This window comes from Myodes glareolus, chromosome 19 (genome assembly GCF_982192425.1).
Source record: "Myodes glareolus chromosome 19, mMyoGla1.1, whole genome shotgun sequence".
NCBI classification, from domain to species: domain Eukaryota; kingdom Metazoa; phylum Chordata; class Mammalia; order Rodentia; family Cricetidae; genus Myodes; species Myodes glareolus.
The window spans coordinates 64,631,998-64,657,713 of NC_142044.1; the positions used below are offsets into that span (position 1 = coordinate 64,631,998).

At 54.7% G+C, this 25,716-nt stretch overlaps 1 protein-coding gene and 1 long non-coding RNA gene across 2 annotated transcripts in view; one reads left to right on the forward strand and one right to left on the reverse strand.

The window, feature by feature from the left end:
* Window positions 1-303: 303 nt before the first annotated feature.
* Window positions 304-21,688, reverse strand: Krt80 (keratin 80). Its single transcript, XM_087899315.1, has 9 exons — window positions 21,284-21,688; window positions 16,219-16,427; window positions 11,592-11,652; window positions 10,739-10,834; window positions 4,287-4,451; window positions 3,808-3,933; window positions 3,100-3,320; window positions 2,197-2,252; window positions 304-2,081 (listed from the first exon to the last, which is right to left on the reverse strand). Exons 1-9 carry the CDS (start codon window positions 21,581-21,583, stop codon window positions 1,957-1,959), a joined length of 1,359 nt encoding a protein of 452 aa, XP_087755441.1. The 5' UTR covers window positions 21,584-21,688; the 3' UTR covers window positions 304-1,956.
* The window catches only part of LOC146890986 (uncharacterized), a 35,566-nt gene continuing 13,055 nt past the window's right edge, over window positions 3,206-25,716 (forward strand). The window contains exon 1 of the long non-coding RNA XR_014997920.2: window positions 3,206-3,340. This is a non-coding gene — a long non-coding RNA (uncharacterized LOC146890986). The remainder of the gene's footprint in view (window positions 3,341-25,716) is intronic.

Here is a 25,716-nt window from a genome sequence, read left to right on the forward strand (position 1 = left end):
TTGTTTTGAAGTTATAGTTCGGTACCTGGATGGAATATTTCTCTATAGCTAGAGAGTTTGTCAGCCTTGATGACTAGTGACCAGACCACCCCAAAGAGATGAAATTCGATACTTCAGCAAGGCCGGGTGGCCTATACCTATAATCATGACTCTCTGAAAGACCAAGGCAGAAGATTTAAGAGTTCAAGGGCATCCTAGGCTATATGAGTTTGAGGCCAGCCCGGGCTACATAAGCTCTTGTCTCCAATACACATGAAACAAAGCAACCAAGCAACCAAATAACAAAAATCAATGCCCAGCAGCTTTATCCATAGACAAATCTTAATACTTTATTCACCCCTTGACCGCCGAGTCAGCCAGCAAGTGGATGGCTGGAGTGCGTTCTCTAAAATCCTGATAGTACACACAGTGCTGATCATGCAGAAGCAGGAAGAGAAGCAATAACTTAAAAGCCATATAAGTTATGAAAAATAATATATACTTTCTGTTATTTCATGTCCCCACTGAGGGTTTGTTCCCTTGGAAACGGATAAGTAGCTCGAGAGAAAGCAGCAGTGAGCATCCTCTTTGGGGACTCATGGTTGAGAATATCACCGAGTTCCTTCGCCTGGGAGAGCTAGGGGCCCATCAGCACCCTTTGCAGGCTTGGAAGGCCAGGGGCCTTGAACACCTGTCTTGGAGAATGATATGAAGGAATGGGAGACAGCCAGGCCAGGAGGAGAGGCAGGAGCCAGGACATGGGTGTGAGGGGAAGAAAGGGAGGAGAGAAGGAGGCTGGCATTGCTGTGCCCTGCAAGCCCCAGAGCTGAGAGCCAAGGGTAGGACATGGGATCGCTGGCCAAGTCCAGATATCCAGTGGGTGCAGAATGGCTCTCTTGGGTTGAGTACTTTGAGACCCTTATTGGGGTTTCCTGGGCCAGCTCATGGCTAAGAACCTTCCAGATCTCCCCAGGCTTAGCCTTCCTCATGGCCAGCCAGAGACAGGGGGAGTAGGCTTCGAAGAAGGGAGGGACAGGATGGGGGTGGGAGGAACTAGGAAGAGTTGGGCTGCCGAGTGGAATATCCTTGATCATTGGCCCTGGGGCTAGAATAGAGGTCCTAGGAAGTGAGATTTGGGGGAAATGGACATTTCTGGCAGGGTGGGCTCAGGGGCTTTAGGGCCTGCTGTACCAAAGGCAAGCCAACACTTTGAGAGACCTGGGCCGGAGACAGAGCCTAGACTGCAGGATGGGGGCACAACCCAGAATGGCAGGGAGGTGGTGGCAAGGCCTAGTGTCATGTTATTGTCTCTGGCGTCTGCTCCTGGCTGTTGGTCATGGCCAGAGTAGCTTTGGAGCCTAGTTTGGCTGACATCTTAGTCCCTAGAATAGGGTGGGTGCAGGTCTCTGAGACGTCGGCTTCTGACTAACACACCAGGCCTTTCCTTCCCTTGTTCCCCAATACTGTTATGTCTGGGGAGCCTAAGGACAGGAAAGCAGGCTCCTCAGCCCCTGGTCTCTAGGAACTCCACATATGGGACACAATCCAGTATGTTCTTCAGCCCAGACTGTGGCTGGCTAGTGGGTGAGGATGGCAGCTCTGAGGCTGTGGTGAGGCAAGGCTGAGGCAGAAGCTCAGGGCAAGCGATGGGCAAAAGTCAAGCACCTTGTCAGAGCTATGTGGGAAGAGGCGTTTCAGAGGATCAAGGAGGTGACTGACCCCAAGTTCCCCTTTACCAGCCAGGACAAAGACAGCTGTGGCCAGGAGGTTGGAAGTGGTGAGCAAGACCCTGATGTGGAAGGAGCGGACAATGCTCCCTCACCTGCACGGAGGACCGTCCAGAGAAGCGAAGCCTCGGCTGGAACCCCCCTCTCTCAGTTCAGCATCTCCCCTCCCAACCTGGAGGTTCCAGGCAACTTTCTTGAGTTTAACTTCCGGCTGCAGTGGAAGTGACTGGAGGCTCCTGGGGTCGCCGTCTTACTCCGAGGCCTCTGACTCCTGGGAGTGGTACTTCTCTGAGATTTCAGTGACTTTGATCACAGGGCCACTGCGGTTCTTCTTCTTCCGCGAGGGCGTCTTGGAGAGGCCAGACTTGGAGGCCGCTACAGGGACACAAAGGGTGGGGGAGGGGAGGATTGAAAGCCACATCCATGAGGCCTTTGGGGCCACGGTCCCCCACACCCCATGTATCCCTGTCTTGGGTTTCTGGGGACTTACTGGTCCTGCATCGGGATTGCACAGTGCTGACCACAGTGGCAGAAGGCAGGTCCAACCTGAGGGAGGGAGACAGGGTAGAGTGGGAAGCCAGCCTGGGATTTTAGCTCCCTTAGGATTGGGGACTGAGGTCTGTCAAGTGCGGGGCGATTCCTGGCTGTCATTCCCAGGCCTGTGGTTGTCCTGTCGTGTGACCCTGGCTAGCCAGCTCTTCTTGCCTCTAGGGCCCGTCTCTTCTCTCTGGGCTTAGGAACTGAGGATCATGGCTGTCCTGCTATTGGCTTCCCAGAGTGAGAGGGGAGGAGAGGCTTGGTGTTTGAGACCCAAACCTGGACTTCAGATAAGCCAGGGTGCCTGTACTCCCATAGCCCCAGGGCCTGTCCCAGGAGGCTGCAGCCCCTTTGCTGGGCATACATAGTGAACACGACTGAGCACTTAAAAAAAAACCCCAAAATATCCACCTTAAACCTTAAAAAAAATTGTGTGTGTGTGTGTGTGTGTGTGTGTATGTGTGTGTGTATGTGTATATGTGTGTATGTGTCTGTGTGTGTGTGTATGTATGTATGTGTGTATGTATATATGTGTGTGTGTATGTGTATGTGTGTGTATGTGTCTGTGTGTGTGTGCCCCATTACATGTGTGTGGAAGTCTGAGGACAACTTGCGGGATTTGGTTCTCTCCTTCCACCATGTGATTTCCAGGTGGGGAGGCACTAAGCCCTCTCACTGGTCCCACCCACAGTTTCCCCACCACGGGCGAGCCATGCTTATCATTAGCCCATCCAGCTGGGCGAGCAGGCCCTGCAGAGCTAGGTCCCAGATCCGGTCAGTGACTGGTTCAGGCTGGACACCAGGCCAGTCAGGTGGCCAGGTTCCTGTCCAGTCTCACCCTCGCCCCACCCCTCACCGGTTTTCTTCCCCTTCCACCAGCTTGTGGTAGGTGGCGATCTCGATGTCCAGGGCCAGCTTGGTGTTCATGAGTTCCTGGTACTCGCGCAGCTGCCTGGCCATGTCCTGTTTGGCCTGCTGCAGGGCGGCTTCCAGCTGGGCCAGCTTGTCCTTGGCGTCCTGGAAGGCCAGCTCGCCTTGCTCCTCGGCCACCTTGATGTCCTCCTCCAGTTTCAGGCACTGCAGCCAGGAGGTCAAAGGTAAGTAGACAGTGGTTGGGAAGGGCCATGGGCCAGGCCTGAGGTTGCTGCCTTCTGTGTGTGTAGCTAAGCAACACCATTGCTAGTGTGGTAATGGGTTGCAGTGTCCTAAGAGGGAGCTCCCTTAGACCTGAAGAGGAGGGAAGTCCTATAAGCCACCAAAGGAGTTCCTGCTAGAAGCTGAGGCTTAGGCCTCACTCCTCCCTTGCTGTGTGGTTGATTGGGCTTGGGCAGGGGTGAGGAACTGGTTGTGCATGGCGAGGGGGTTTCTGCTGTCCCAGTAGCTCTGGGCAGACTTCACATGATCCTCACAGCCTCCTTAGCAGGCCATGTTCCTTTCAATTTGAAAGTGAGGCCAGAATAGACTGGCTCAGGGCCACTGGGCTGGGTCTTGTGTGCATTCAGTGTGACGGAGTGTGAGTGTCTCCTAGCCACTAAGTCCCCATAGGCCCCATATGCTTTCTCACATGGCTCTTGATGGAGAGGATCTGAGACCGAAGTTTCTGGATGCGCACGTTGAGGTCTGCGATCTCACAGCGGCTGCTTTGGAGGCTGCTCCCGAACTCTGCTGAGCGGGCGGCTCGCTCCTCCAGCTGCAGGGGTGTGGAGGAGGGATGGTAAAGTGCTGTCTGAGCACCCCTCCCAGCCTCATCTCTACAGTCCATTCCTACTTCCCTCCCCAGCTCCGCGTGGTCCCCTGGTGGCCTCCTTCTGGCTGCCCTGGGTAAACTATGCCCATACCTGGGTGATGGCAACACTGTGCCCACCCCCCTGCCACTGTCCCTGGAGCCCGGCAGGAACTGGCTCTCACATCTTCCTGTGGACCGAATGCTGCAATCCTCCTTGCATATGCTCTCCACTCCTCCTTGGAGAATCCCAGAGCCACAAGGCCACAGCCACCTCCTTTCTAGTCCTTCCCGCCCTCTCTACACGGCCAGTTTCTAACCTGGCTCCGTGAATAGGCCTCCGCCTCCTCCAGGCTTCGAGCAGCAATGGCGTCATACTGGGCCTTCACCTCCTCCACGATGCCACTCAGGTCAATGTGACAGCGACTGTCCAGGTCCACGGTCACCAACACATCCTTCACTTGGGCTGTAAGGTCTTTCAGCTCCTGGTCAGCACAGAAGTGGGAGACTCAGGGCTGGTGTGTGTGTGTGTGTGTGTGTGTGTGTGTGTGTGTGTGTGAACTCAAGGTCTCTCAGCTACCCACAGCCCCTTTGTCCCCTCAGGAGGTGGAGATTATGCTCCCCACTGCAACTTCTCAGGAAGTTTGGTGGGACTTACTGTAGGCCTCTCTGACTTTCATACTCAGTCTGGGACCCTCTTGGCTGATAGGAAAGGTCCGTGGCCCTGGCTGGCGTTGAGGTGGAGATGTGGGACAGGTCGCTCCACTGTATATTGCTCTCTGTATCCCCATTGGATAGAGAACCCCAGGGCCTGGCAGGGTCACCTTGAGCTGTGGGCCCCCACATCAATTGCTGGAACATCCATGTTTACTGAATAGATGTTGACCAGGGAGAGTGAGAACAATGCTAGCCAGGGTGGGGCTGGAAGTTGGTGAATCCTTGGGAAACCGGGTTCAGAATGTTTCAAATGCAGATGCAACTCTGCTATCAGGTCATTTGTCTCCAGCCCACCGGAAGTAGTCAAGTTGTCCGCCGCTCTCCAGGCCTGACAGCGCAGCATGTCCCCATGGTTTATCCTTCCCTGATCATGGGGGTGCTGAAGGCAACCTCAGGGGAGCAGGGCTCTACCTGGGCTGGGCTCTGTGTTACCCTTGGATTCCCGAGCAACTAAGCGGTCTAACTGTCTAACCATGCCGACTTTCTACTGTCCTGTCTTTCCCGTGGGAAGGCTTAGGGCTAAATAGGAGACAAGTGGGAGCAGGGGTCCCCCAGGGGCTGCAAAGTGTTGCCACATGCCTGGGCTGCTTGATCTAGAGGTGCTAAACAACAACCCAGGCTTTGTGGGGCCTCAGGGCGGGAGGAGGAGCAGACTGTGAGACAACAGAGTGTGGTTGCCAGCACTCCTCACAGAGGTGAGTCAGAGGGCCACAGAGGGGCAGGCAGGGAGCCAGGCAGAGGTGGCTCACGCTGGGTGTAGGGCCCGGGCCACTGCCTCTTCCGGCATTCACAGACCCTGTCTCTTGTTTCAGCCATCACTCTCCTGCCGTGCTTCCAGCTGCTCTTAGAACTCCAGAGTCAGGACCCTGACGGATAAACGGATGGAAGCCGGTGTGCATCACTAGAAGTCTTGGGTTGTCCATTTTTTTTTCCTTACAATTTTTCTTATTGAAAAATGCAGAGTCCCCCAGGGTGTGAATTTTATCCCGTACTGATTGATGTGCAATACACCATTCAGTTTGTCCCTGGCTTCCTGTTGGCTGGCACTTGGATCTAGAGGCCTGCTTAGGTCCTGGTTCAGCTGGTTCACTATGGTCACTCAACTTGACCTTGGTGTGTCATTTTTGGGACACCTTCCCCATTCATCTTTATGCCTAGCGGTTGTGGTGGAGTCCCTAGCAGGCCTGGCACTTCTTCCTGGTGGCTTGTATTCTAATGTAAAGATTCAGAGCCAAGGTGGGCAGATGAACTGAATGGACAGTGGTGGGCACCTTTCCCATTTGCTTGTCTGCAGCCTTGCTCACTAGCGCCTCCTAGAAAACAAAGCTTGGGTGCCACAAGCATTCTGGAGGCCCCCTTGAGCCGGCAGGATCAAGCTCAGGGACTGTAGCCGTGTGTATCTTTGACTGATCTTCAGATGAACTAAATGTAAGTCTCTGGGCAAAGGCAGGCTGAAGCCCTGACTAGAGTCAGGCCAGTGGTCACTACAGGCCCGTTGTCACACCCACATTGCCCACTGTAAATGGGCACCTGCTAGGACAGGTTTCAGAGATATGTGCTGTGGAGGTCAGTGAGTAAGGATCATGGGTTTAGCCCCACAGACTTGGCATCTGGCCCAGGAAAGTCCAGAGCAAGGCCAGGAGATGCCATAAAGGAGGTCTTCCCTGTTGGGGCCAAGGGAGAGCCAACCCAGATGTACCACCTCAGACCCTTGCTAGAAAGAAGCCGGCAAGGCGGGAGTGAGATAAACAGAAGCAGGAAGTAGTGTTCGAAACAGCTGCACGCCTGTCCAGACACGCTGGCCTCTCCGGGAACGAGGGTATAACAATGCTCACTTGTGTGGTGAGGTGCCACCTTGGGGTGGGTCCCTGACACCCCAAGTTGGCAAGAATTGCATCATAGTACAGTTTAGAGTTTCCCTAGGGAGCTGGAGTTGGAGGAGGCTGCTGTGTATACATCGACCTCACAGTCTTCCCCACGGGGGCGGTGAGTAGACAGCAGTTCTCCTGGGGTAGTCGAGTGTTGCTTGGTAAAATTGCTCTAGAAGACACTGTGTTCTGAATGCTGCCACTTTGGGACCATTAGATAACTCTGATCAAGTTTTAAGACCCATCTGAGTCTCAGCATGTAAAGTGGGTGCAAGGGCAGAGAACTTCGAACAGTTAATGCTTTTTAATGTTTACTCTATGGCAGACATTATTCTAAGTGCTTTGGGATCTATTAAGACATAATTTCTGGCTAAATGAGTAAAGCCCTTGCCAGGCAAGCCTGGAGACCCACGTTTGAATCTGCAGAGCGTGTGCAAAGCTGGGCACCTTAGTCCTGCTCCTGAGGGGTGGAGATGGGAGACAGAGGCAAAAGTGTCGCTGAGCGATGGAAGGCCGGCTGGACCATCATACTCAGCTTTGAACAAAGTAGAGAGCCTGTCCCAACAAAGTGAAAGGCAAGGCTTCTCCCAGAGGTTATCATCTGACCTCCATAGTCAAACACCCGCGTGTGTGTGCCCGCATTTTCATGAGCACTCTTCCCTAGTCTCCCTGGAACCAGGGCTTCGGGCGTGATAGGCAGTTTTCAGACTGGATGCATGCAGGTCCCATACATACTGCAGATCTAGGCAGGAGAACCATCTATTCAAGGGAGAGGGGCCCTGTTGGCATTTAGTTATGCGATCCCTGGTGCTGGAGAGAGGAGAAGGCTCCCTTTTTACTGGGACATCAATAGGATATAGATCTATAACTCAACTGATCCAGCCCTCGGTGGGGGGAGGGAGGGGGCTACCCACAATCCACTGTTATTTCCTGTCATGAGAAGGAGCTGTGGTCTGTACCTCCCTTTGCTCAGACCTGCTCTGTCCAGGAAAAGAGACACTCATTATCAACGACCTTGGAGCACACGGGATGTGACTCATCTGCCTGAGATGAGCTACTGTAAGTGTAGAATGTGCTTTAGACTCTAAACCTTTTACGTGTGTGTTTTGTTTCTTTTTGTTTTTGAGATGGGTCTTGGGCAGCTCTCTCTGGCCTGGAGCACACTGTGTAGAGGAAGGCCTTGACCCTTTGACCTTTCTGCCTCTCTCTTGTGAGTGCTGGGATTAGAGGTGTGCCCTGACGCTGAACATTTAATAAGAGAAAAAAAGTAAAATAGTAAAAATAAAATTCACTAATATTTATACTGACTACAAAGCAGAATACTCATATTTTGGATGTACAGGGTTAAGGGAAATACATTATTAAAATAATTTGATCTTCCTTTTTGAGGAGGACAATGCTTGACTTGAGAGGTCAAGTCTAAGGTCTTCTGATGCTGGGGAAACACCCTACCAAAAAGCTATAGTCCGGCCCAGCTTATTGTTTGAAAACATGGATTCTAGAAAACACCCATGTGACTTGGATTTTTATCTCTCTCAGGCAGTGCTGGCTTAGGGGCTCACTGGCATCTTTTTTGGCCAAGGGTCAATGTTGTCTTCTCGGGGTACAAGGAACATGGAGTGGATAATAAAGCCCACACCTCATGCCCAGCTGACGGGACACCTTGCTGCCCACAAAGGTTGCAGCAACCATGTACAGCTGCCCTCTGTGGTCCTCCTGTTTCTCGGAGGATTCAGCCAGACACAGAAGGGGTAAAATTGCCCCTCTATGGTGCATGCACAGACTGTTTCCCTGGCCATTGGTCCCTAAAACAACATGACGGGGAACTGCTATTTACATCACGTTTGGTAGTGTAAGAACCTTTACAGCATAGGGGGCAGGTGCCCAGGCCACGTGCAAACAATGTACGTGCCACTTCATGCGAGAGACTTGTGCATCTGTCTTGCGACTGATGGCCAAGGATGCTGGGCTGGTTTAAACGAGAATGGCCCCCATGGGAGTGGCACTATCTGAGAAGGATCAGGGATGTGGCCTTGTTGTAGGAAGTGTGTCACTGGAGCTGGGCTTTGAGGTTTTAAAAGCCCAGGCCAGGCCCAGTTCTCTCACTTTGCCTGAAGGTCAGGATGTAAAACTCTCAGCTACTTCTCTAGACCGTGTGTGCTGCTGTGCCACCATGGTCTCCACCATCATGATAATGAACTGATTTCTGAAACTGTAAGCAAACCCCGAGCTAAATGCTTTTTTTTTTTGTGAGTTTCTTTGGTTGTGGTGTCTTTACAGCAGTTGAACAGTGACTAAGGCAGGGGACTCCAGAGCACCGACTGTGCCCACCTCTCTGCGCATGCCAATTCTGCTGGCTGTCACCAGATCTCACCGACCTCCAGCTCCCAGCCTGCTCCGTTTGCTCTGCTATGGAGCTTCATACAGCCTGCCTCTTGGGCTAGACTGTCCCGCTCTGGACTCAGCTTGCCGGCACTCCTCAGATCCCTGTCTATGTTCTCCTCTGCCCTTTAGCTTGGTGACCCCACCGATTTCTTTGTCTCTCTAAGCCTCTCACTCTCTTGAGTGGCCTTGTTCAGATGTACTAGCTGGCTTCTTAGCTGAGTTGTGCTCTCCTCAGAGGAGAGACTTGTCCCGTTCAGGAGGTAACATAAATCATACATGTAGGTACATGAGGAGCACTTGACAGGTTAGTTCACATTATATCCATACCAGGCTGCTACTGTTAGTCTCCCCAGCTTACAGATGTGGAAAAGGAGGCACAGAGAGACCACATAGCTTGTCCAGCATTACAGAAATGATAGAAAGGAGGAGTCAAAGCAAGGCCCAAGAGCTGTAGCTTCCTCTGAATGGAATTCACAGGCCTGGCTATTGTGAAAGACCCAAAAAGTCTCTTTAGTGGATACCTGGCAAAGCTTGGGACTGTTGGTGATGGCCAGCCTCCTTCTGTCTGGGTCTCAACTGCAGGGCCTCACCATAGTTTAGAACTCAGAGTTTGCCAGGCATTGGTGAGCATAGGGGAGCACAGATTCTTAGGCCCTGGCCCCTGATGCGTGCCTGGCCCACACCAAGCCAAAGGGAGCCTGGGCAGAGCAAGCAATATGTAAACATGGAGCCTTAGAACTCTCAGGGTGTGGTCTGGTTACGGAGGACTGTGCTAGGCAGGGTGCTTTTCTGGGCTGCTGGTGTGGTCAGCAGGGAGTTTGCCTTCTTTCTGCTCCTGAGGGTGGAGCTTCTCTCTGCTATGCTCCATCCCATAACCACAGATGGCTGTCCGTTCCATAGGGGTCCATGCTGAGCCTGCTGGAAGAGGAGCCTGATCTTCCCTACCAGGCTGGGAAGCTGTGCTCAGAGATCTGTGGGGCCCATGGCGGAACTCTGCTTGGACTGTGGCAGTGACTGGCTCTGTACCCACCTTGGCTTCATTGTACAGTTGGCACTAGCTGTTGGCAGCGTACAGTCTTTGGAGTTCATCAACTCCAGCAATGATTCTCTCTAGTCCTTGCTAGACCATAAATACTTGTGAAAGATTACCCCTATATCCCTCACTCCTGAGACAGATGATGATGAGAGAGAGAGAGAGAGAGAGAGAGAGAGAGAGAGAGAGAGAGAGAGAATGGTAGGATGCCCAGGAGGTACAGCATTCTCAAAGACCCAGGCCCTTCATGGGCCACTGTTCCCCAGGCTTAGCTGAGGACCTGAGAGATGGGCATGAGTTCTGGAAGCTCCTCTGTCTGCATGTGCCATATCATTTGAAATTGTACTGAAGCCCATCCTAAGTCTTCCCCATCTCAGCCAAGAGTGGGAGAGGGTGAAACACATGCTTATGAGAGCTAGAAATAGCGCTGTGGATTGGACTACAGGGCCTAAAGGGGGCTCAGTTCAAGTAGGATGTGTATTCAAGGCCCATAGTACTGATCCTTACAGTGCATTCGGTCCCTGTTTTCTAGTAGTCTCCACACGGGAAGATTGACGTGACAAATAGATTGACCTGGGGAACCCTGCCCCTGGGCATGAAATCTGTGGCAAAGAGAAACGCAAGGATCATTGACACCCAGAGAGAAGGGCACTTGAGAAGGTTCAGTGATGCCATTGGCTGGAAACAGTGACTGTTAAGTGTTCCATGGCCTCCCTTTGCGCCCCTGAAGCAGCGAGCACCTGGCTCCAGGCAGGCCTCGTTCTCTCACCTGCTCATAGACAGCTCTCATCAGCTCTATGAAGCTCTGCAGGCCTTTCAGCTTGGTTTCCAGTTCAGTTCGTCGGAGACACTCGGCATCCAGGTCCTGAAGTGGGGAGTGGAGGTGAGAGATGGAAACTGAAAGAGCAGGGCTCAGGGCAGGAGCTGATGGGACAGGTGTTACCCAGAGGAAATCTGCCTCTGAGCTGGGCTTGACTTTTCTGTCTATTGGTCCTGCAGCCCAAGTGCCTGAGGGTGGTGACATTTTGTTTGTGCTATCACAAATAAAGCTTGCCTGAAGATCAGAGTGTGGAGGGAGCCACTAGTGAGCCATAGAGGCCAGGCAGTGGTGGCACATGTCTTTAATCCCAGCACTAGGGAGACAGAGGTAGATGGATCTCTGTGAGTTCAAGGTCGCCCTGGGCTACACGAGATTGAATCAATCTAAAAGAGAAACAGAGTCAAGCAGAGGTGGCTCACATCTTTAGTCCCAGCACTGGGCAGAGAGAGGAATATAAGGTGGGGAGACGGGATTCAGGATTCAGTCTGAGGTTTCGGAGAGACAGCATCAGCCTGAGGATTCCTAACGACAGCATTGCCATCCACAGGATTCGTGGAGAGAGGCTCTTGCCCCCTTCTTCTGAGGATTCAGTAGAGGTAAAAAGTATCTCTAGTGGTTGGCTCCTTTACTTCTCTGATCTACCCGGTATCTGACTCTGGGTTTTTATTATTAAGATAATTAGAATTCCCACTACACCCGAGAGCTTTGCTTAGGCGTCAGGGAAGTGGGACAATGCTGGAGACACGGGCAGAGGACCATGGCAGAGAGCCATGATGGAAGGCCCTAGGTACTGGGTGGTTACCTTCTTCAGCTGGACGAAAGTGAACTCCAGATCTGTGCGCTTGGAGATCTCGTCCTCATACCTGTGGGAAGAGACATTCCTCAGCAGTGTGGTTCTGTGAGGGGCCCAGGTCTCTGACAGACCTCTTCATGCCTTATGACAATAAAGAAGGTGGCCATTCTGGATGTGGTGGTATACACCTCTAATTATAGCACTCAGGAGGCAGAGACGGGGTCTACAAGCTTGAGGCCAACCTGGACTGCATGTTCTAAGGGATGCCTATCAAGGCCCTGTCTTAACAAAGCAAAACGAAATGAAACAAAACAAATTTAAACAAGAAACCTTGGCTTTTCCTTTGGTGTACATAATCTCAGGCCTCTACAAGACACACCCTCCCTCCCCTGTAACCCCCAGCAGTGGCTGCCCACTGATTCTACTGCACAGCTCTCTGGGAAGCCTTCTTGACTGTGCACCCCTTTCATGGTGACTCCTTTCCCCACCAGACACCTTATATGTGGTCTGATCTCTCCCAACACCCGCTCACTCCTCTCTTCTCCAGGTTGGCTTCCTTCCTGCAACCTGTGCTGCTCCTTGGTTTGACTAGAGAGTGGGACCCCATCATATTGTGTACCTCCTAAAGGGGGCAGGGAGAGAGGTCTCCAGGGTGCTTGGCAGCAGCTAACTTCTCCCAGCCTCCCTTCCTTCCCATGTCTAAGGCTGTGCAGGCCTGTGGAGCCTGCCCTTTACAATGGCAGTAACTCATGACTGTTTACGGTACGCTACAGAGTTTAGCTCTCTTCCCTGTTACTTTCCTCCTGCATCAAGCAAAAAGGACACTGTTGGGTGGGGGCAGGATCCTTTGGTCCTTCACTTTATCCTTTTCTTATCTTTGAGACATTGGTCTTGGCCCGATAGGGTGGATGGCATCTACCAGCCTTGGGTGTCCTACACCAGCCCTCAAGGACAGCCCCAGCAGATGGACATGGAAGTGGGTTAGTATCTTCTCTCCTCTCTAGGAATGCCTGACTCAGGGCTCTAATTACAGGCACCTGCCTGCCCTAGTCCCTGACCTCCTGGCAGGGCCAGTGTCACAGTGACCCTGTCAACTGACTAGACCTGCGTGTCGTCTGGAGGGGAGTGGACCTCAGAATGAGTGTTCACAGGAATGGGCTGCCTTTTGCCTCATCTATTCTTCTGGGAATCTGGGAGGGTCTCTGAGGGTATAGATCAGGCTGGGACTGGACAGGGGACATGCATCAGGGAGGATGAGTGCTTCCTGACTCAGATATACAAGTGTGTGTGTGTGTGTGTGTGTGTGTGTGTGCATGCTTGTGCACACGACAGGAACCATGGCCTCCCTTCCCCCGTGCTCCCTTACACCCTCTCCCGGGACCCTCAGAGCTTGCAGCCGGGGACCTCAGGGTTCTGTGTGACAGTGAAAGGTGTCTCTAAGTGAAAGAGGCCTCTAAGGCGCTGGCTGAGCAAGGAGTTCACATGCTAGCTCCCTTGCTGAGTAGCCACGTGACTTGGTTACATCACTTATGTGTTCTTTGGCTGTGACAATGGAAATCTCATGAGGACTGAAAGCTTTTGCTGCAGGTCTCACACTCATGACCACTTGGACCTCTGCCGTGGACTCCCACGTGAAGTCTCTGGAAGCCCTGTGGAGAGTGGGGCTGGCTCTCTGAGCATTGTTACCAGCCTTTAGGGTCATCTAACTCAGACGTGTTTCTTATTGAAATCTCAGCACTCCAGCCAAGTGCCTTGTCATGGAGCTGAAGCCAGGGAGCCCATCATCCTATTGGCATCTAAATGCAGGTAGCTAGCTGGTCAGCATCCACCTTTCCTCTGGGTAGCAGAATCTGCCAGCTCTGGGGAGGCGTCTGGTGGGACCCCTGGGTGCCAGGTCCCTGCTTAGCCCTTTCTGCCCTTCCTATCGTCTGGGCAGTCTCCTTGTCTGCCCCCTCCTTGGATGACCATATCATCCTGTCTGTCACTGTCCAACTACTTCTTAACGACTTTAAGGCTTAGGAGGAGCCGGTTCCTGGGTGAGTCCTGTGGAACTGTTTACCCTCCCGAATGAGGCCTTCATAGGGAAAAGGGGCCTTTACTTCTAGACTGTTTCAGGCAGACCCGCCAAGTAGAGACCCACTGGGGACCTGGGGGATATATGTATCAGGACTGTGAGGTTGGCCAAATGGCTGCCCAATAGGGAAGGGTACCGGGAGAGCAGGAGGGGGTCTGCCTAGGTTTCCTGCCTAGGACCCAGAGGTGGCCTCTAGGTGGGCTAATGCCTGAGCCCCAGTGAGAAGTCTGAGGCCTGGCACTGGGTTCCAGTCTGAGGCTGATATCCAGTCTCCCCGAAGTTCCTGCTGTTCATTCTCAGCTTTTGGGTGAGTCGGAAGAGTCCCTTCCTCAAGGGGTGTACAGCCTGCCTCTGTCTGCCCCAGACTGCTGTCTGATGCTCAGTTGGATTCAGACCCTAGTCACACCCCCAACCACACACTTTCATACACCAATCAACGGATGCTGCTCTGTCCTGGGCCTGAGTCTCTTGCTGTGTGAGCATGGGCATGTTGCTGCCCTTTGCTGGCCTCTGCTTAGTTCTTAGTAACTAGGAAGTTTAGACTAGCCGGCCCTTGGGGATCTCTGGTATTCCAGGGCTTGGAAGTCTCCATCCCTGCCACATGGCTCAGGTGATGCTTATCTCCTGTCCCACCTCCAGTCTGCCACCAGCCTGCCAGCTACCAGCTCCGGAACCTCATCTCAGGCCCTTTTTAGGCTGTCACAACTGCCACCCCCCACCCGAACTTGTTTATTTCTGGGAGCAAGACTGAGCTCATCACCCTGCAGAGGCAAGGCACAGCCCCTCCCTGTCAGGGCTCCACCCCACACCACCAGCTACAGCTCTGGCTTGCAGACCAAAACCTCCTGAAACTCCTCTGTGAGACTAGTCTGTTTTTCCCCTCCCCAGAGAGGACAGCGGCCTGAAGCAGACAGGAAGCGGGTCAGTGACGAGGTGACAGCAACCAGAGGGCCGGAAAGGGACTCAGCTGCCCATTCCCAGGGATGCCACCCTGCTTGCTCTGCCATGGCCACTGAGGGTGGCGGTTTTGTTTAGTAGATCTTGCCTTGTGCCTCCTCTGAGGCTCTCAGACCTATTAGGGACCAGTGAAATGGACTGCCGCTTCTGGTGAACAGGTGTTGGGCAGTTCCAACATTCAAGTGATCTGATGCCCACATGGGCTTCCTAGGACTTGGGAGGGCAGGGCTCTCTGGGACAGGGAGCCTCCATGGTGCGCCCCAGCTTAGGAACAGCTGTCCCACCTTCTGCTCTGCCTGGCTACTCCTAGAATAGCTTCTGATTGGTAGGGTGTGGGCCACACTGCAGGAGCAGGAGCAGGAGCAGCCATGCTTGGTTCCCCATCCTCCGCCCCATCCTGGGTGAGGAGGGAACTCAGGGATGCGAGCTATCTGCTCAGTCTCAGTCTTCTCAACCTGAAGGAGGTAAAGACGGTCCCCTCTCCTCTGAGCCTCCCAAGTGTTTGTTTCGCCTTCCTAGGCTGGCCAGATCAGGTCAGCCAATGTTGGTCAACTTCAACCTCATAGAGGACAGAAAAGTCACTGCCAGGTGCCAACCCGAACTCTGAACTTTTTCCTCATGGCAACCGAGGTTAGTGTCAATCACCATGTCCACTCGCCCAGGAGGAAACTGAGGTGTCCAGAGGTTATGCTTGCCTGAAGCACAAAACTAGGGCATTGGGCAGGGATGACCATTTCCTACTCCAGTGCCCAGGCCGCGGTTGTGACATTGGGTAGCACTTGCCGTCCGCTCTTCTGTCCCAGTAGCTGTCAAAGCATCGTGTGGGCAGGGGGTATATTTTCCTCATCTTTTTGGCTCCCCAGCTACCTTAATGCCTAGCAGCGTTCCCTATGGGGGCTGCTGCTTTATGAAGATAAGCCCTGTCCTGCCTGTCCCCTGCCTGCCTATCCCCTGTCCTGCCTGTCCCCTGTCCTGCCTGTCCCCTGTCCTGCCTGTCCCCTGTCCTGCCTGTCCCCTGTCCTGCCTGTCCCCTGTCCTGCCTGTCCCCTGTCCTGCCTGTCTTCTGCCTGCCTGTCCCCTGTCCTGCCTGTCCCCTGTCCTGCCTGTCCCCTGTCCTGCCTGTCCCCTGTCCTGCCTGTCCCCTGTCCTGCCTGTCCCCTGTCCTGCCTGTCCCCTGTCCTGTCCTGCCTGTCCCCTGCCTGCCAGTGCTTCTCTATCCTCTCCTGAGACCAAGATCAACATCCAGAGTATGCTGCAGAGCATGGTCCTTCTGCTGTCCCAGGGCAGTGCACAGGAAGTGGCATGTTTGTAGGCTCAGGAGGGGCTGCTGGAGCCAGGCCTGTGTTGGGCAAGCACCCAAGGGCTTAGCTGTAAGCCACTGTGGATCCTAAGGGTCGCTGCTGCAGGTTCGGTGCTGTACCTGCAGCATTTACAATGGCATGTGTGCTGCCGCAATAAATATATCTAGAGAAGCCCCATGTTCCCTCCCAGCTTTCCTCTTTCTCCAGCTTTCCTCCTTCTCCAGCTTGGGTGCATCCTCCCCTCCCCCAGTCTGGCCTAGACACACCTGCAGCTCCTACCCCTGATTCCCTGAGTGCGGCCTACCTGATGCGAAACTCCTCCACTTTCTCTAGCACCTGAAGCAGGTTGGCCTCCAGCTGTCCCCGCTCCTGGCTCACTTTGCGCAGCTCCTCCTGCAGACGGCTCTGGAATGTCTCGTAGTGGTGGCTGAGGTCGAAGGTAGCTGAGCCCTGGCCCTGGAGGAAGCTCCAGCGGGTCTCCAGCAGCTGGTTGCGTTGCTCCAGAGCTTGCACCTGCAAGAGCAGGAGGGAACTGAGTAGGTCATCAGGTGCCACACTGGGTTCCCTGGGCAGGCTAGGGGCCCCCAAAGCGGGGCTTCCCGTCACAGGGCAGCTCATCTGCACACAGTCCCTGACACTGGCTCCACTCTGTGTGCTAAGCCACCTCCAGCTCTTGGCTGTTGAGTGGAAGATGCTGAGATAAGATGGGGTGGAGGTGGGGCCAAGAAGCCTTCCTAGCCTGGGCTGGGCCTCAGTGAGGGAGGGGAGCAGGGGTATAGAACACCTGCCTGTCACAGTCTGGGTCTGGGAGAGCCCAGAAATAGGGGCTTGGGTGGTACCAGGATGCTACCTGCCTCTCCTCCATGGCAAGCCTGACCTCATCTGGCCTTGAAACCCAGCAAGGTGGGCAAACCCAGCAAGATGGGCTTACTTGGTACTTTAGTGTTAACCCTTTGGACAGGCCCGATTTGCAGATTCTCTGAGCCTCAGTTTCCCCAGCTAGAAGTCGAGATGGATAACACCGCCTGCCTGAAAGGGCTGTGTGTGTGTGTAGGGAGGTGCAGACCGTGGAAATGAGCTTGGGAGAATGGTAACTGCCAACGTGGATGAGGTGCCAGCTGGGTACCAGACTGGTTCCGAGTGCTTCCTGTTCCAACTCCTGTGAGGCAGCACCCTGTGGAGAGGGTCCTGCTCTCAGCCCAGTCTCCAGAGGGGTCCCCCAGCCCCTGGAGCTGTAAGAACTGCCTGAGGTCACAAAATCCGCAGGCAGCAGAGCCAGGTCTGGCACCTGGATTTTCCTTTGTTTGTTTGGTTTGGAACAGGCTGGCTTCGAGCTCATCATGTAGCTGCAGATAACCTTGATTTCTGCTTCTCCTGCCTCCACCTCTCTGGTGCCAAGACCACAGCTCCTGATTTATGTGGATCTAGCCGGGCCTCTATGCGTGCTAGGCAAACACTGCCCACTGAGCTGTGTTCCCAGTCCTGCACAGAGCTCATCAACCGCTGTAATATGACTATGTGGGCCGGGGCACTGCCACTGTGGGGCTCAGGGCCTTCTGAAGGGAGCTGTTCTTCCAGGCAGGGTCAGGGTGGCCTTGAGGATGGGGACAGGGAGGTCCCTGAGTCCTGTGGCTTTCCCCACGCTCTAATGCCCCTCTGGGATCTTGCAGAGACACCCTCTGGAGCACAGCTAGGCCCCCAGAGGCTGGTTCTGTTGTAGCCTTAGTTCCCATGGGAGTGCATCCCAGCAGGATCAAGACTTCCTGGCTCTGTCCCGCCTTGCCTGTCCTCTGGGGTGGGGTGGGGTGGGGGTAGCATGGGGGTGGGGTGTGCCTTCTTCCGTTCAATGCATGCTCCTGGTTCCCGAAGGGTGTCCCACCCCCGCTCCAGCTCCTCATGTACCCTCCCTGTCAGCCTGGGAGCCCTGGGCGGCCACGGAATGAGGGCTGGCTGGGCCGTTGCTGGGCGACAGGAAGCTGTTCTGGACTTGAGGATGCGGCATGAACCCAGTGGTGGTGGGCTGAGGACCACAGCCCGAAAGAGCTGCAGCGAACATTTGGCTCCTTTGTTTCTAGTAGGGAGGGGAGCAGGAACATTGGGTAGAGGCCTGGACTGTTACTGTGGTGAGCAGTCATTCCCCTGCCTCACGCACATCGAGCTGGGAAGTTCTGTATGGTGCTACCTTAAACCTGTGCCACAAGGAAACAGGTTCAGTAGGACTGGAGGTCAGGAGGGTTCTGCCTCGCTTTGTGTATGCTGCGTGAGGGAGTGTGTGTGGGGGCGTATGAGCTCACCCCACCTTCCCTTGGTTTTGACTAGCAGGAGTCCATGTTTACACTGAGGGTGCGGTGAGAGGGAGAGACATGAGGCTCCTACCTCCACCCATGAGCAAAACAGAAATCCTTCATACCAGGAAGTTCTTCCCTTAGTCTAACCTCTGTGCTCTATGCTTCAGCTCTCGTCTGTGGGGAGATTCTGGAAATTGGGCCAGCCGGTACAGTTGGAGGGCATTGTGCTCTTGGGGTGCTAAGGACAACCTCTGTCTCCCATGACCTTGGGGGGGTCTCTTTTCTCGGGGCTCCTCCCTCTGGGAACAAAGACCTAGAGAGGGTCAGCAATTCCTGATCTCCGGAGAAGTTTGTACAGTCTCTAGCCTGCACCCTTGCCCTATGGGGGCACAGTGGCAGCTTGGTGGGGGTGAGGAGGCTCCCTCCCAGAGCAAGTTTCTGGTCTGTCTGCTTCCTCACTCTCCAGCTAAGGAGATCGAGGCTGGGAGCTGCATGGAGCCGGGTTGGGCTGACAGAGCTTGTGATAGGAGATGTGCTTCACAGGGATGGGGAGAACCCAGCCACTGAGTCTGCAGGGAGACATTGCCAGGGATCCCTGATGCACTTGGGGGATGTCAAATCCCAGAGACTCACGGGAAGCCGACCCGTGTCTGAAGCTGGCGGGGCAGGCATGTTTGGAGCTGGATGGCCTGCCCCCGGCTCCAGGTATCACCTCAGCTCTTGGTTTCCCAACATAGACAAGGCTTGGGCAGTCCTTCCCCTAGGCTGTCTGCATGTTGGAGACCCCCCACCCCCTGCAGCAGCCCCATGGATGGCACCGTGCCCCTCCCCCATCCTTCCCTTGTGGCCTTTAATCCTCCTGCTGGCAGGAACGCAGGAGAGCCCAGAATCTGAGGCACAGAGAGGGTAAGCAACTTATATAAGAAAACACAGCCCATCAGAGAAGGAAACACCACGACAGCAATAGAGTCCCTCCACAGCCTCTAGAGGGACCTTCCTTCCACACACTCTGGTTTCTCAGGGGGGCAGTGGGCCCTGAAGTGGGAGGTCCATGGGGTGCTCCTGAGTGGGGTGCTCCTCCCTCTTCCCTTCTCAAAGAGCCTCAGCCCTGCTTTGGGCCTGAAGTCCATCTCCTGTAACTTCCCTGCTTGCACTCTCTCTGAAGCCTGGGCTGCACCCCTGCTCTGTAAGCCCCCGCCATTCACAGGCCCAGGGTGTGTGTTGTCGGAGGAGGATAATTAGGTCTGGGATCTCCCTGCACCAGGCTTATCACTCCATTTCTTAGTAAATGACCAGAAAGCTTGCACGGTCTACGAGATGTATTTGTTCTAGCGACTTCTCAGAAATCACCCTGTTTGACTGACAAGCTCATTACACTGTTGTGCACTGAGGTCCAGAGATGTCCAGCAGTTCTCCCAAGCTTATACAGGTGGGCCTGAGATTTAAACTCAGTGACAGAGTTCCAAAAGGGCTGGAATCCACAGATCCCTGCACCCTCATCTCAAGGCCAAATCCGAGAGTTGGGAGGCATTTTGTGACCATTGCTAAAGAATTTCAAAGGCCCGAACCCGAGACCCCAACTGTGAGGGCTCCTTTTCTGGGTACACACCCATGCCCCCACCCAAAGCCCACAGCAGTGGCACAGGGTGACATCAGCATTGGCATTTGTTCGAAGGAGAAAAGTCACCCATGGGAGCCAAATTACACAGCTCAGCTCAGCACTCCTTTTAAGGGATTAGCCAGGCTTGTCAAGGAGGCGTCTCTGCAGGGCCTACCTCTCAACCTTGGGTTCCCGCTGTGCAGTGGGGCTGTGGGAAGGGCTGCTTATCTCCTCTCCCAATCTGGGCACCTGAGGTGTCAGTGAGGAGACTCTCGGAGAGGAAGACACCATTCCTACCTCAGATTCAGAGCAAATCTAAACCCTATCGCTTGCTGTGACTGTGGGCAAGGCCTCTCTGGTCCTTCGCCTCATCTGCTCACCTGTCCGGCTGGGGATACAGCCGCTGTAGTGGTAGTGTTTCGCCGACCTCAGCCCACTTGCTAAGCTCCTGTGAGGTTCAGCATCTGGGCTACACATGACCTTTTCTTCTCTCTTACCTCTCGGGATGCCCTAGGTGTGCAAGTGTGTGCAGAGTCAGTAGCCAAGAGGCAGGTGAGGACTGGCTGCCGTCCGGAGGCTGGACCTCTGCTTCCTCTTCTGGACAATGGTCACAAAATGTCTTTCTTCTCAGCTGAGAGAATTTGAGGTTGGCCTGCCTAGTGCCTGTGGTACCCGGCGCGCTAGCACTTGGTACAGTCAGTACAGTGGGGCACAGGACCAAGCCCGGCCAGGAGGCTTGCTCATAAGAGGTTTCCTGGAGTCACTGAGTAGGTACAGGGTTGGGAGCTAGACAGGACTTCCTGAAACCCTGGACTAGCTGCAGGGAGTCGAGGAGGTGCAGGGACTGAGTTGCTAGGGGCCTGGTCCTCCCACCTAGGCGAGCGCAGAATAGCCCAGCTGTTGACTGCTGGCTGGACTCTGAAACAGTCTCCTGCATTCCTTTCTCCTGACAAGCCAAAGTCTCGTGTCTTTACCCATATGGCTTCCATGGCAGCCTCCTTCAGACCCTACACGCCCCTTTGGACCTGCTAGTAACACAGCTCTGTGGATGAATGGGGAGCACAAGCAAGACAGCCTGGAGGGAGGTGCTTTGCGGCCAGAGGTTTGAGAGATGGGTTAGTAGGGCATGGTTAGCAGTATCCCCCAATTCACCTGCCTGGGAAGAGGCCAGCAGGCCACACCTCTATGTGCCTCCCTGAGCAACACTCCCTTGACAACCACAGGGGTACACTGACTCCCAAGCCAGCTGGCACATCCTTAAAGAGGCACCCCTCAGAGTCCATCCTGGGGTTTGCGCCAGACACCAGGATGTATCAGGTTTTCCTATCCCATCTCTGCTGGGTTAACCACTCTGCATCCCCATTGGCTAGGAGCAGAGGCGGGGGCGGGGCTTAATGAGCGATGCTCTGGGAGCCACCAGCTAGGTCACCTGGAAAGCCTGGCAGTCCTTCTGCTTTGGTACCCTATCCCTCTCAGCTCACCTTGCCAATCAAGGAGGCAAATTTATCATTGAGGACCTTCATCTCTTCCTTCTCTTGGTTCTTCTGCTGCTGGACAGCTGGGTCCACCTTGAGGTTCAGAGGCACCAACAGGCTGGAGTTCACAGTCACCTTGGGGATGACGCCAGCTGGCCTACAGCTTGTGAGGCTTCGGGAGCTGAAGCCAGGCCCAGGGAGCCCACGACTGCCCCATCCTGAGGTCCCAGGCTGGAGGTTGCCCGCGGGTGTCACCTCACAGCCACTGAGGCTGCTGAAGCCGACGACGCAGGAGCGGTAGGCCATGGTGGCCCCCCTGGGCCTGGGAGCCTGAGGCTCACCAGTGAGTGAGGGAGCTTTGGAGTGGTGGCAGCTGCCTCCTGTCACAGCCAGGGCCGGCTGGGGACTGAGGCACAAACACCTGTTGCACGGTGTTCATTAGCTGCGGGAGGGCGTGACTCTTCCAAGCTAGACCAACCTGTTAGTTAGATGATGTGGCTCCTGCCCCTCCCCCACACCACAGGTTTCTGCCTACCCTACAGGGGATCTGCTTTGTTGAAGGGGCTTGTCACAGTCCCCTACAAGAAGGTCCTGACTGAGGGTCCCCCTACCCCCGAAGCTGGGCTGGCTGGGTGGGGCAGGGTGGTCAGTGCCAAGAAGGTAAAGTCTCACAGCAAGAAGCAGGGAGGAAAGGCAGGCAGCCAGTCACAGGTCGCTGCATACCTGAAGGCTGACGTATCTGGGCTCGCATACTTCTGGAAAAGATGAGGCAAGTGTAGCCCTGAGCTCTGAGGGTACGATGACTGCCTTGGGCACTGTGCCAGGTTGGCATTGGAAAACAGCCCCTTTATTATTTGTTTTCCATCTGCCAGAGGGCCCCCTACTCACTTCCACCTTCCTTCCTGTCTTCGCTCCCTTATTGAGGACCAGCTGTGTACATCCCGCTGACTCAAGGGCTGCAGGACACACACGGTCAAGCCAAGAGCTCTTGGTTTTGGAACCGTGACTTTGAGTTGTAGAGTCAGCTTAACTCAAGGCTGATGGAACCTCATCGCTGCGACTTGACTTTACCCTCATCTGAGAAATGGGCTGAAAGTGTTGGCCCAAGTAGCTCCCCGGATTCAGAGTCCCCTGAGGGTCTGAAATGGTCTTTAATTGGATGTGGTTCTGCCTCCAGGGCGTCAAGAACCTTCCCCTGCCATCTCCCTCCCCCTTCATCCCCTTCCTTCTTGTTAACCACTCACACATCCTCTGCCTTCTTTATGGAAAGTTTGGTGCAGAAACAAGACAGCAAGGGGTACGGGGACCTTCAAGGAGCTCCAGAGCCTCTCAGCTCAGGGCTCGGTCAGGCCCAGTTCCTCCTTGTCCGGGGATACCCTCCTCTTAACCCTACCCTCAGGACTGGCACAACCTTCTTGAACACAGAGAGGAGTGTGTATGTAAGAAAATGAGGGGACTCAGCCCCTATGGGGACCTGAGGCAGACAGAGGTCTTCATGGGGCATGCTTGCTGGGCCACCTCACCTACCCTGCCTTGGGTTCAGGCCTGGTTCCCACTCATGGCACTTCTGGTATTCTTAGGCAGAGCACTGCAGCAGGGCATGAGCCTATCATGACCCTGGTTCCAAGACCTGCTGCATGTGACTGGGTACCCAGGACGGTGTGAACATGAGTCTATCATGACCCTGATCCAGGACCTGCTGCACGTGACTGGGTCCCCAGGATGGTGTTTGTCCCACTTCTGCTGCTACATGCAGTGTTCTGCACTCAGGAGCCTGGTGTGCTTGGAATGACTGACCTGGCCTCCCGTCATCTTTCCCTGGCCTGGTATCTGAATGGCATGCGGTCAGATCTAGTGCCATGTTTCCTGGTTGGCCCTAGTGCTCTGAGGGGGCAGTCGATGGCATCCGGGCTCTGTATGACCTGAATGTGCCCACATTCTTCACTGCAGCTTCTTCTAAGGTACACACTGAATCCGCCACCCTTAGTACAGAGGGTGGGGTGATGTGCCTGGTCTCAGGGTACTGCTTGTCCTTGGTGACTTCAGATGCCGCAGGAAGGGTAGGGGACAAAACGCAAGCCGGTTTTGTCTCCTGTTTGCTGTCCTCGGTAGGGTTAGTTCCCTCTCGATGCTCACTTCAGCCTGTCACTTCTTTCTGACTTTGGCCGGCTCTTGTGAACCTCTAAGCCCAGACAGGCCACAGTGTGTTGTTCCCGGCTGGAAGTGAGGGGCTTGTCTCTGGGGGCTTTCCTTGGAGGGTGCTCTTGTCTCGTCAGAAGGATGGAGGGCATGATGGAACACAGGGGCCACCTGTCGCCTCCTCTTGGGCCCCGCACTCCCCTTGGGTCCTCTGGAGAGGTGTCTTTGAGTGCCACAGTGTGATTGCCAAACAAGAAAGGCAGCAAAAAACCCCAAAATAAACAAATTCTACAGTCTGTTCCACCCTTCCTCCCTGGTCCCCCCTGAGCAAGTCCCTCTCCTGACCCCTGTCCTGCTCTGACTCTACCCACCTCTCCACCTCAGGGTGGGCTCCCCCAAGGCCCATCTGATCAGGCTAGCTCTGGCTAGAGGTTTTCCCTCTCAGCCGGGGAGGGCTTCTGTCTACCTTTGCTGAGCTCAGACAGGACCCTCTCCAGCCTTGAGAGGAGCCAGAGCCCCAGGAGCTGAGTGTCCATTGAAGCAGGAAGACTGTGGGAGAGGGGGCAGAAGGTGGGGGTATTAAGTCTCCTTGGAGACTGCCCGGGTCCTTCCTGGGTACTTTCCAGAAACACACGAGTCTGGGCAATGCCAGCTGGAAGGACATGAGGACACTTTGTGGACATCTGGGACTCTGGAAACGGGCTCCTCCATCCTCTCGGTCTTCCTTCGTCACGCCCTCCCTGTGACCTCTGACCTGTCTCCCTCTGCCTCTCTTCTGTGCTGGCTCTCACTGGCTTTCCTTGGCCTGTCGTCACAGTTAGGGAGGAGAGACACCTGGCTGTCTGGTCTATAGGAATGGCAGTCATCTCTGTGTCATAGTTTCAGTCTCTTCTCTGCCTTGCTCTCTCCGGGATGGCCCGGGGCAGGTCTGAGGACTGGCAACCTCTCACTGTTTGCTGAGTGGACATTGCCAGGAGTACTGGCCAGCCTGGGATTCAGCTCCTGGGAGCCAAGGGAGGTTCAGGAAAGACAGTGTCAGAGCTTCAGGGCAGGTTGGGAAGGTTCTGTCTTTATGCTGGATCTTTTCAAATGTGTTCCCGAGCTGTTCATGCCAGAGGGCACTACCTGCTCAGTGCCTAGTCCCTTTCTCCATGTCTTCCAGGGGAGCAGGACTGACCTGAGGCCACAGGGTCAGTCCACAGGGAATGTGGGAGCATGGTCTCCTGGCCTCTGAGCCTCTGTCTGGGTATTCCAGTGTGGGGACTGGGGAGTGGAGTGTGGCTTCGGGAAGGGGGCAGGGTGCAGAGAGGGTGGAGAGGTGAGGCCCCTTCTGTGTGCCAGAAGGTTTGCACACTCTGGCAGAGGCACCAGTCCAGTTGAGGAGCTCTGGGTCGCCTTCCGGCAGGGACCTGAGGCCTGGAGGAAGAGGAGGCACTGAGGGGGCGGAGGAGAGGAAAGGCACTCCACATATAAGCTGGGAGGTGCAGATCTGCGTGGGACAGTGACACTGGAGACGCGAGCTGGTCTTACTGGAGTGTCGCAGGTGCCGTGGAGTCCACAGAGGCTGCAGCCCAGGCATTTTACTGCTGGGTCAAAGTCCTTGGGTGGCTCCCTGTGCGGTCCCCTCGGGTTCCCAGGCCACAACTGGACAGTGCAGTGGGGCCACGTTCTGTGTGGGGCATCCCAGATGTGAAACACTGACATCACACACAGTTTGACTAGACAGTGCTCATCGGCGAAGAGCCTCTGAGATGAGTCAGGATGCTGCAGATCCCTGGAAGCTATTTCCTAGCTCAGGATGCTATGGGACCATGACCCAGAGGTGGGACATCTGACCTCGGCTCTGGGGATCTACCACTTAGCAGCTGTGTGATTTATCAAATGCTTGGTCTCTAGATTCTTAAAATTAGGCTACATGGAATGACACTTGTTTTTGTTTTTTACCCTCTGCCCTCCCCACCCCCATTTGGTTCAATAAGGGCTCCTTACCCAGTTGTCATACCCCCTGCTCTGCCAGGCCCTCAGCCGGGCTGAGCCCCGGGGAGGGCATGCGTGCCTGGCTGTGTAATGAGGACAGGCCTCAAGGTCTGGAGGAGGCCGCAAGGCTAATTGAGCTTTCCCGTCCTCAGCCCACTTAGCCCAATTTGTAGCTATTTGTCATTGGCTGCTGGCATGTTTGTGTCTGCCTTTCAGCTGAGCTGAGTTCTGGGAACGCAGACATGGTGAGGGCTCAGATTCCTTAATACCACGCTTCTTCACATGGAATCTGGCACACAGTAGGTCTTGGCGCTAGCTCTTTC

Excerpts from the sequence above, each read along its gene's own strand:
- Krt80 (XM_087899315.1), bottom strand. The coding sequence starts at position 21,583 with ATGGCCTACCGCTCCTGCGTCGTCGGCTTCAGCAGCCTCAGTGGCTGT. Across the intron at positions 3,321-3,807 it reads TCCTCTCCATCAAGAGCCAT|TGCCTGAAACTGGAGGAGGA; the intron begins GTGAGAAAGCAT and ends TCCTGGCTGCAG. Across the intron at positions 2,082-2,196 it reads GCAATCCCGATGCAGGACCA|CGGCCTCCAAGTCTGGCCTC; the intron begins GTAAGTCCCCAG and ends GTGTCCCTGTAG.